The sequence below is a fragment of the Centruroides sculpturatus genome, unplaced genomic scaffold (genome assembly GCF_000671375.1).
Source record: "Centruroides sculpturatus isolate CEXI.00-Female unplaced genomic scaffold, Cexi_2.0 scaffold142, whole genome shotgun sequence".
Classification (NCBI taxonomy): domain Eukaryota; kingdom Metazoa; phylum Arthropoda; class Arachnida; order Scorpiones; family Buthidae; genus Centruroides; species Centruroides sculpturatus.
In genome coordinates, this window is record NW_019384352.1 from 936,562 (window position 1) to 948,461 (window position 11,900).

At 30.7% G+C, this 11,900-nt stretch overlaps 1 protein-coding gene across 1 annotated transcript in view; it reads right to left on the reverse strand.

The window, feature by feature from the left end:
* LOC111638650 (zinc finger protein 808-like) overlaps positions 1–9,339 on the reverse strand; it is a 96,698-nt gene extending 87,359 nt beyond the window's left edge. Inside the window, exons 1-5 of the mRNA XM_023384398.1 lie at positions 9,201–9,339; positions 8,704–8,979; positions 8,086–8,301; positions 5,986–6,204; positions 613–812 (exon numbers count right to left, since the gene is read on the reverse strand). Coding sequence (XP_023240166.1) covers positions 613–812; positions 5,986–6,204; positions 8,086–8,301; positions 8,704–8,979; positions 9,201–9,203 — 914 coding nt within the window. The 5' untranslated portion in view covers positions 9,204–9,339. The remainder of the gene's footprint in view (positions 1–612; positions 813–5,985; positions 6,205–8,085; positions 8,302–8,703; positions 8,980–9,200) is intronic.
* Between the last annotated feature and the right edge of the window lie 2,561 nt (positions 9,340–11,900).

An 11,900-nucleotide genomic window follows, 5' to 3' on the forward strand; every position in this document is an offset into this window, starting at 1 on the left:
GTACTGTTGCAAAAATTACAAGTAAATGGCCGTTCTCTGCTGTGAGTTCTCAAGTGGATTTTTAAAGCACATAAATTTTCATAAGGTTTTCTGCAAATGTGACATATACGGCTTTGTATCTTCGGATCATCTGCTGGAATCTAATTATTCATTGAGTTTTCAATTAAATATTTACAATATATAACAGACGAAACGCATATCTTTAAATGCGAATACTTCATGCCAATTATTTATTTAAAATGTCGTTAATCGATTTTCACGATTTATTTCATTGTAATGTCGGAATTTTACTAAACTATATGTATAGGAAATTATTTTATAAAAATACAGTTTACAAGGTGTTGCTCAGTAATATTGTTAATTTTATTACTGATGTTAGCAATTACGCACAATCGAACAAGTCTTATTGACTCTAAGCTGAATTCAATCTTAATAATATTATTTGTATTATTAACAAAATAACAACATGAAGTAATTTAATAACACCGTAAACAATAAAGAAGACGTTTATGGTGTTCCTACTTTATAAAAACTTGATATTTACTTTACATAAAATCTCTTGAGGATGCTTTCTGTTCACGTGTCGTTCTAAATTCTTTTTCCACTTAAAGCTCCATCCCACAACCTGTGTAATTGCACTTGAATGGTCTTTCATCCGAATGCGATAGCAAGTGCCGTCTTAAATTGGTTTCATCCGAAAAATGACGTTCGCAGATATTGCATTTAAACGGCTTCTCATCTGTGTGAATCCGCATGTGTCTCTGTAAATTTTGTTTTGTTGAAAATGTTTTACCACAAGTCGGGCATTGAGGTTATCCGTCCTTTTAAAAAATTACGTTGAGTAAAAATAAATAATTAGTAAAAATTTAAATCTAAATTAATTATGGTAATATAAATAATTATCACGCATTGAAATATTATGCTAAAATCTGTAATATGTACTCTAGGCACGTTACGAGATTAAAATTGAAGGTATCCTGTCAAAAATTTTTGAAAATCATTGCCAAATTGAAAGTGTTTGACAAAATAAAGGTTTTACTCACCATTTCTATTGTTAATTAATTTAATTTAAATAGTAACTGCTGTAAATTTAGTCTTTTAAATTGAATGTAAACATTTCGGAGAATGAAAACAACAATGCCGAGAAATAATAATTTATAATTTTATTGTTGTTCGAAAGTGCTTAATTAAATGCGCATGATTTGAACACAAGAATACCGTAATTAGAAACACAGAGATATAATTGTATCTTATTCCCGTTTTCTCCTGTGACATTTCGCTGTCACATTTATATTATTAGTCATATTTTCAAATGTATAATAAAAAGTAGTTTTAAAATCATATTTTATGCATTTTGGCATTTCACTCTCTTGACGTAAAAAACGAGTTTTGGTTTATCACTTTTGGATTTTTGTAGACGATCACTTTGAAGTTTTCCCAGGAAGGATATATAAAGACAATCACAATTAGAAAGGCTTTTAACGAAGCCTTAAACGGAAAAATTAGTTGTACAGACTGCATCCTTAAGTGATTTTATCTAAAGTAAATATTACAAGTTCTTATAAAGTAGAAACACCATAAACGTCTTTTTTATTGTTTACGGAGTTATTAAATTACTTCATGTTTGTTATTTTGTTAAAAATACGAATAATATTATCAAAACTTGAAAAGCAATTGTACGATTGTGCGGAATTGCTAATATCAATAATAAAATTAATAATATTACTGAGCAACACCTGTAAGTTGTATTTTTATAAAATGATTTTCTATATACATAATTTAATAGAATTCCGACATCACGATGAAATAAATCGTGAAAATCGATTTATTTCATTTTATTCACAGAATAAAACAATAAATATAAACAATAATTAAAGTTTATAAATGCGCACACTAAGCCATAAAGATATTCATTGTAAACATCTGAAAGGCATATTAATAGGCTAAGTCTATGTAGGCAAAATATATAACAAATAGAAAATAATGACATAGAGACATACAAATTAATATGTATCCTATATTGTTTAATTCATTTCTAATCCTTTTTATTTCATTTACTCGTTAGATTAGTTAAGTAATTATCATCTTGACTTTGATTGAATTTCTTAAAAAAGACGGCTATCTAAGCCCTTATTCTCGGTTTTATATAAAGTCTTAATATCACGTGTTAGGGCGCAAATATATTACCATAACTGGTGTGAGGTCCTGACGTCACAAAGATGTGAAGATCCCAGTGACTATGCTATAAAACCATCCATTAACAAAGTGAGCGAGTTTAGCCGACTCGTCTCCGATTAAGTGGTATACTGTTTAGGCAATAGCCTTTACCAATGGCTTTTCATACTTTCGTGTTGAATGTCTCCATACTGCTCATTGACAGATTGAAGCTAATCGCAGAGTACTAATTCTGTGCATATGTGATTTCTATAAGTCTATAACGTTGACATAATTATGTGTTTATGCAATTAATTTTTGTTTATAGAAAAACAATATGCAAACTTCATATAATTCCGGATTAAATTATTTTTACTTGGTAATTTTCAAAAAGAAAAAGTCTGAAGTTTATGAAAATAATTGAGAATTTATTAATAATTTTTATTTAATTCAAATCACTACAATCTGAATGTTAACTATCGTGTGTAATTTCGTCACTAAAATTTAAACGTCAAACTCATTTGAAATCCACTTACACAGATTACAATCGAAAGAAATACAAAACAATCGTAAACTAAAAAGTATTTTAACGTTTTTAAAGTTAAAAATGTTCCTTAATAATCCTTTTTTATGTGTTCTTGCATTGAAACTTCGTCGTCAAACTGAACTTGACACAAGACACATTGCAATTCATATCGATCGATTCTTAGTTCTGGGAAGAGAATGAAAGATATGGATGGTACCACATCTGTTTCGAAGGTAGTGTCTTTATGAATGTTTTCAAAATTATGTGATCACTTGTCATATTATAAACGATTTCTTTACGTTGTATTTGTGCTTTTTCGAAAACAATTTCTGCACTGTAACACGGATCAAATTCTTTTTTATTCCTCTCATTTAGGGGAAGGTGGTGCAAGATGGGGTCGTGGGGGAAGACGGGGACGTCTGTTTATTTGTGGTTAATGTTCTTTTATCTAGCTATTATTTGGAGAACTAAATGTCTACCTCGAAAGGGATCATGGAGAGAGAGAACGTCCAAATCGCTCTCTTTGTTTGGAAGTAAAATACCTTTTTCATGTTTCAGCAATACTTCATCTAATTTTATGCCTGCTAAAATGTTTCTACAAAGGAAGTATCATTATGAACTTTAACGTCACCTTTTAGATGAAGATATTTTGGTATTCGAAAACTGTAATTGTTTAGTTTTGAAATGAAGTTTACCTGTGTTTGCAGTCAGTATGAAAAGTGTACATTGGGGGGGGGCAAGATGGGATACCTGTCTAGCTTCAGGTTAAACATGAATATGGCCTATGAATTTAGAAGTATTTTCAAAGGCAAACTTTCTTTGCTGCAGAGACGACAAACAGGCCCCTTCAGCAAGGATGGGCCTAACAAGAAACAAAAGACAAATAACACAGAATCCCTCTATTGTGGAAGGTTATACTCTGTATTTACAGAGAGTTAGACTAAATGTAGCCGTTGTGATAAATGGGCACAATGTTCTTGTGCCAATATTGAAGAAAACGGCAGTTTAACCATTTTAATTTGTCCTCCTTGTATATAAAAATAATATCCCATCTTACCCCACGGTGGAGCAAAATGGTGCATTTACATATAATTTTAAAATATTAAATTTCCTTTTTTTAAAAACATTTTTCAAAAATTAAATTTTGTATTATATATTACCAAATATAGTGGCTGAAAATAAAAAAAAAATTATTGTTCTCATTAAAGTCGTTGCCATCTTATGACTTTTCAAACCTTAACGTTCTCATCTTGCCCCACCTTCCCCTATGACGTTTTTAATATTGTCTTTTATATCCTGTAAATATACATTCCATAAAATTTAATATATACTATCCAAACATTCGAATATGTTTTATGAAACCAATTTGGATGTTATGATACAAAAATTTGTAATGCTTTATTTTTGAATGTGTATAACTTTTTGAGTGTCGGTTACTATAAACGTAGTTAGTCATTATATATTCAGTGCCATTCAAACAATTGGCGTGAAAACACTTTGTTACTGGCTGACGAAAAAATATTGGGCTGCAGTTTGAATAAATTACAGATTTATAAATTCCCACTGTCGTTTGTCAGTCCATCTGTTTTCAGTTTTTCTATAATTTCTAGAACGGAGTTAGATAAATGTAAGTCGAGACAAGATATGGAAATCTTAAAAGCAGAAGGCTACGAAAAATGTAATAATTTTATGCATTTAGTTAATAAAATTATGTACAAAGTGTTTTAAAATGTTTTTTATTAGAACATGTTATTTTATTACTTTGGTTTATTTTTATTATCTAACTTGTGTCAAGGTGCCATGGGATCATTTTCTATCCAGACACATTTCAAACTGATTTCTGATGAAAATACTTAATTCTATAAATTCAGTGATGTGTACAGTTCATTTTCTCATTTTAATATTCATAATAATGAACGGAAAAATTTATTTCTTTACATGATTTACGGATTTTATATGTTTCGTGCCATAAAGACCCAAAGTTGCCTTTTTGTATTACATTTAATTGGAGTTTATGCTGTTTATAACAAATAATCTAGAAATAAGTAATAATTAAATGTATGATTATTTAGTTCTTGTAATATGGAAATAGTTGTGTTTTTTTCTGGCGTAATAAATTAATCTCTTAATACAGTATGACGTTTTCATTTCTCTAATATATTTATATATGATCAAGCACTGCCAGACATTCATCACTCAATAATACTTTACTATGAAATTAAAACAGATAAGCATATTCAAGCGAGTAAAATAGAGAGAAAATAAAACTAAAAAAGAAACAAATTACATATAACTCAGAAATAAAACGAGCAGAAGAGTAGCCAGTGTAACGATGGAAATCATTTCGATTGCGCTCCTCACAGCAAAATCATGTGTAAGAGATGTGAAAATATGTAATATTTTTTCCTATGAATAATACAAATATCAATAGAAGGAATATTTTTGAAATTTATTTAAATTTTAAGATGTTTTTGACAATGATTTTAACAATTTTAATGCCATTTAATAAATTTAACAATAATTGTAATATAAGCAGATTGAGAAGAAATCAAATAGAGTGGTGTAAGTCGTGAGAGAGAGAAAAGTGAGAATTTATAGGAATCTGCTAGAGGAATGAAACTCGACGCGGTCAGTCGTAAATACGAGGAAACGGGAAAATATAATAAACTTTTGATAGATAATTTTAATGGAAGGAAAAACGTGGGGAACAGAATCGATAAAATTTTATAATATGAAAACACAATAGCTTTAAAAAAATCTTACAACGAGTTGCGTAACTTTCCCGGTTGTTGCAAGATTTTATTCTAAGAACATCATTTTAATTATTAATAACGTTTAATCTATTACAGACAAAAGAATGCTGATGAGTAAGAAAAAATTCATTGAAGTAATTTTGACGACGGAGACACGCAATAATCGCGAAATTTCGAAAGAGTATAACAGATTGCATTCAGACTCTTACAATCACACACATGCAGCGTGTTGTAATTTCGGCAACTTCTCGCTGATTATATTTTTCTATTGTGAAAATAAATTTAATTAATTCTTCCTTACTCGGAATTCATCTCAAATAATAAGCTGAGATTGATAATAATCATATAGTTATAGATTCATGTTTATACATACTTTCGTATACCAACTTAAGAATATGTACATTTGAGCACTATCTTAACAAGTTTTATTAATTTTTAAAACTTCTTGATTTGGATGTGGAATAATTACAATAAGTAACGACATTACTACTTTTATAGTATTAATCGAATATTTGTAAAAAATTCATTCCTAAAAAATTGTTGTAAACTTACTTTACACTTAGTGTGTGTTTTGTCTTCCGGGTGAAACTTTTTCTGGTGTCTCCTCTTCAATTGAGTTTTTAATGTAAATGATTCGTTGCAAATATTGCATGAATATGGCCGCTCTCCGGTGTGAGTTCTCATTTGTCCTCTGAAAGAATCGGAAGCGGAAAAAACTATTCCGCACATATGACATTTACGTCTTGTGACCTCCAGGTCATCTGGTGATATCTAATTACATAATAATTTAAGAAATAATTATTGGCAATACATTAAAGCNTAGAGATGAGTTTTATAAAGATCTGTAAATGTTAAAAATAACTAAAATCTCTATTAAAGTCAACTTCACGCCAGATATGACACGTGAATTATCCTCTTTCTCTTTGGTGATAAAAGGTCTTGGAGGGAGCTCCAAGACGTTTTCTCACAAAAATTTGATACCAATAATGCCTTTTATACGAAGCTACCGTATAAACTTTCGTGTTGTCATATTAAACGAAATAGACGTCAACACAAACACAGACAACTTCCTTATGCACACACGTCCATGAAATGTTTATAAATCGTTTTTTCACTTTTTTTGTGTTCAAGGGACGTCAAAACGTGGAGATTTCAAATGACGTGCTCGGTAAATTTGACACGATTTCCATACTTTCTCCTGTTTTGTGCACATAACAGCCAGAATAATTAATACAGGAAAGAGGGAAGGGTCAATAAACAATTCCGGGACAAATTATATCCGAACGATCGAATTTCTCGCCTTATATTCTAAGTATTGTTATACCCTCAAACGACCTATCAGTGGACAAGCGGTTCCGTTCCCTGTACACTGGATGGACTGGTATTCTGTCGTATTTTCGGTTTTCTGCATGTTTGTAACGCCTGACAATAGACAGATACCCTTGAAAAGACTTCCCGGAAGGCATCCTACCTACGCACATTCCAAGTGATGCGTTTCAGTAACTTAACAAACAAGCAAACACCTGGAAATACAGTAGTGATTAATTGCGAAGCAAAGCAGAAAAATCTAAACAAATCGCAACCAATTAATCCGCTAAAATCCTATTTAAACTGTGGACTCGAGGACACTGAGATTTTTTTCACAATTGTTTTCATGTACACTGTCGAGCTGCCTTCTTCCGTAACTGCGTGAAGATAACGCAAGTTCTAACTTTTTATACTGTTCTAGTGTTCTCCAGCTTCTCGGCTAAGACCACCCAAATCTTTCAGCAGCTTTCCTCACCCGGAGGTACGTCGAGAAATATCATACATATCTCGACGTACAGACATTTTTCATATCATTTCGGACAATTATTGTAAGCTTCTTCTTGTTTATAATAAATGTTTCGTTGCCCACACTACTACATATTTACCCACATCATTCATTTACCCTGAATGGGGGACGAATTATCTAACCATAGCCTTTAATTTGTAAGGCGACACATTCACTTAATGTAACCAAACATTAATTTTAGGTGTTAATAACGTGTTGTATATACAAAGTGTGTCTCATAAGTTTAAGTACAGAGAAATTATGTTGAGTATTGATTATTTTCTTAGAAATAAAAGCGTGGTCCTGAGTGAGGAAGAATTAACTAACGTTATTTTCATGGGAAACACACACGCTAACACAGAGACGACGATACTACAACGAAAGTAAATGGCTCTTGTTTAAAATATTTTAGTACAAATGAAGTTTTGTCAATAAAAACATTGAATTTCTGAACTAAATTGTATTCAATAATTTCAAATTTGAAGAATTAATTATAATCTCTCGTCTTAGATACGCGAAAAGACACAGAAACATTATGGTACAGACCACTTATCGAATGGCCCATAGTTCATTGAAAAAATGCTCAGTCTGAGCGTATTAATGGCTGTTATTAGACGAAGATTCAAAATGATTTTATATTTTTAACCAGGAATTATCCTGTTAATTACGAAGAAACTTATTTACTCGGATTATCGAATTAAACAAATACACGTGTGTAAAATATGTGCGATAAATAAATATTGGAACAATGCGTGTTAGTTAAAAGGGTGAAGTTATTGATATTTTTTCATTCTAATTGTCGGTTATGAGTTCACTCATCAACACATTTATAAACTTACCTGGGAGCAAGATGGACTTTCCTCTCCTGCATGAAAATTTCTGATGTGTCTGTGTAAGTTATGTTTGTACATGAATCTACCGTTGGAAAAATTACAAGTAATTGGCCGTTCTGTGCTGTGAGTTCTCAAGTGGATTTTTAAAGCAGATAAATTTTTATAAGGTTTTCTGCAAATGTGACATATACGGCTTTGTATCTTCTGGTCATCTGCTGGAATCTAATCATTCATTGAGTTTTCAATTAAATATTTACAATATATAACACACGAAACGTACCTCTTTAAGTGAAAATACTTCATGTCAATTATTTATTTAAAAAAGTCGTGAATCGACTTTGACGATTTATTTCATTGTCGGAATTTTATTAAACTGTATGTATAGGAAATTATTTTATAAAAATACAGCTTACAAGGTGTTGTTAAGTAATATTATTGTTTTTATTATTGATATTAGCAATTACGCACAGTCGTACAGGTCTTATCGACCGTAATCTAAATTCAATCTTAATAATATTATTCGTATTTTTAACAAAATAACAACATGAAGTAATTTAATAACGCCGTAAACAATAAAGGAGACGTTAATGGTGTTTCTACTTCATAAGAACTTGTAATATTTACTTTAGATAAAATCTGTTGAGGATGCTTTCTGTACACGTGTCGATCTAAATTATTTTTCCATTTAAAGCTCCATCCACAACCTGTATAATTGCACTTGAATGGTCTTTCATCCGAATGCGATATCAAGTGCTGTCTTAAATTGCTTTCATCCGAAAAAGGACTTTCGCAGATATTGCATTTAAACGGCTTCTCATTTGTGTGAATCCGCATGTGTCTCCGTAAATTCTGTTTTGTCGAAAATGTTCTACCGCAAGTCGGGCATTGAGGTTTTCCGTCCTTTTAAAAAATTACATTGAGTAAAAATAAATAATTAGTAAAAATTTAAATCTAAATTGATTATGGTAATATAAATATTTATCACGCATTGAAAATTATGCTAAAATCTGTAATATGTACTCTAGGCACGATACGAGATTAAGATTGAAGGTATCCTGTCAAAAATTTTTGAAAATCATTGCCAAATTAAAAGTATTTGACAAAATAAAGGTTTTACTCACCATTTCTGATGTTAATTAATTTAATTTAAATAGTAACTGCTGTAAATTTAGTGTAGTAAATTGAATGTAAACATTTCGGAGAATGAAGACAACAATGCCGAGAAATAATAATTTATAATTTTATTGTTGTTCGAAAGTGATTAAATGCGCATGATTTGAACACAAGAATACTGTAATTAGAAACACAGAAATATAATTGCATCTTATTCTTGTTCTCTCCTGTGTCTTTTGGCTGATTTAAGACATTTCGCCGTCACATTTATATTATTACTCATATTTTCAAATGTATAATAAAAAGTAGTTTTAAAACCGTATTTTATGCATTTTGGCATTTCACTCTCTTGACGTAGAAAACGAGTTTTGGTTTATCACTTTTGGATTTTTGTAGACGATCACTGTGAAGTTTTCCCGGGAAGGATATGTAAAGACAATCACAATTAGAAAGGCTTTTAACAAAGCCTTAAACGGAAAAATTAGTTGTACAGACTGCATCCTTAAGTGATTTTATTTAAAGTAAATATTACAAGTTCTTATAAAGTAGAAACACCATAAACGTCTTTTTTATTGTTTACGGTGTTATTAAATTACTTAATGTTCGTTATTTTGTTAAAAATACGAATAATATTATCAAAACTTGAAAAGCAGTTGTACGATTGTGCGGAATTGCTAATATTAATAATAAAATTAATAATATTACTGAGCAACACCTGTAAGTTGTATTTTGATAAAATGATTTTCTATATACATAATTTAATAGAATTCCGACATCACAATGAAATAAATCGTGAAAATCGATTTATTTCATTTTATTCACAGAATAAAACAATAAATATAAACAATAATTTAAAGTTTATAAATGCGCACACTAAGCCATAAAGATATTCATTGTAAACATCTGAAAGGCATATTAATAGGCTAAGTCTATGTAGGCAAAATATATAACAAATAGAAAACAAGGACATAGAGACATACAAATTAATATGTATCCTATATTGTTTAATTCATTTCTAATCCTTTTTATTTCATTTACTCGTTAGATTAGTTAAGTAATTATCATCTTGACTTTGATTGAATTTCTTAAAAAAGACGGCTATCTAAGCCCTTATTCTCGGTTTTATATAAAGTCTTAATATCACGTGTTAGGGCGCAAATATATTACCATAACTGGTGTGAGGTCCTGACGTCACAAAGATGTGAAGATCCCAGTGACTATGCTATAAAACCATCCATTAACAAAGTGAGCGAGTTTAGCCGACTCGTCTCCGATTAAGTGGTATACTGTTTAGGCAATAGCCTTTACCAATGGCTTTTCATACTTTCGTGTTGAATGTCTCCATACTGCTCATTGACAGATTGAAGCTAATCGCAGAGTACTAATTCTGTGCATATGTGATTTCTATAAGTCTATAACGTTGACATAATTATGTGTTTATGCAATTAATTTTTGTTTATAGAAAAACAATATGCAAACTTCATATAATTCCGGATTAAATTATTTTTACTTGGTAATTTTCAAAAAGAAAAAGTCTGAAGTTTATGAAAATAATTGAGAATTTATTAATAATTTTTATTTAATTCAAATCACTACAATCTGAATGTTAACTATCGTGTGTAATTTCGTCACTAAAATTTAAACGTCAAACTCATTTGAAATCCACTTACACAGATTACAATCGAAAGAAATACAAAACAATCGTAAACTAAAAAGTATTTTAACGTTTTTAAAGTTAAAAATGTTCCTTAATAATCCTTTTTTATGTGTTCTTGCATTGAAACTTCGTCGTCAAACTGAACTTGACACAAGACACATTGCAATTCATATCGATCGATTCTTAGTTCTGGGAAGAGAATGAAAGATATGGATGGTACCACATCTGTTTCGAAGGTAGTGTCTTTATGAATGTTTTCAAAATTATGTGATCACTTGTCATATTATAAACGATTTCTTTACGTTGTATTTGTGCTTTTTCGAAAACAATTTCTGCACTGTAACACGGATCAAATTCTTTTTTATTCCTCTCATTTAGGGGAAGGTGGTGCAAGATGGGGTCGTGGGGGAAGACGGGGACGTCTGTTTATTTGTGGTTAATGTTCTTTTATCTAGCTATTATTTGGAGAACTAAATGTCTACCTCGAAAGGGATCATGGAGAGAGAGAACGTCCAAATCGCTCTCTTTGTTTGGAAGTAAAATACCTTTTTCATGTTTCAGCAATACTTCATCTAATTTTATGCCTGCTAAAATGTTTCTACAAAGGAAGTATCATTATGAACTTTAACGTCACCTTTTAGATGAAGATATTTTGGTATTCGAAAACTGTAATTGTTTAGTTTTGAAATGAAGTTTACCTGTGTTTGCAGTCAGTATGAAAAGTGTACATTGGGGGGGGGCAAGATGGGATACCTGTCTAGCTTCAGGTTAAACATGAATATGGCCTATGAATTTAGAAGTATTTTCAAAGGCAAACTTTCTTTGCTGCAGAGACGACAAACAGGCCCCTTCAGCAAGGATGGGCCTAACAAGAAACAAAAGACAAATAACACAGAATCCCTCTATTGTGGAAGGTTATACTCTGTATTTACAGAGAGTTAGACTAAATGTAGCCGTTGTGATAAATGGGCACAATGTTCTTGTGCCAATATTGAAGAAAACGGCAGTTTAACCATTTTAATTTGTCCTCCTTGTATATAAAAATAATATC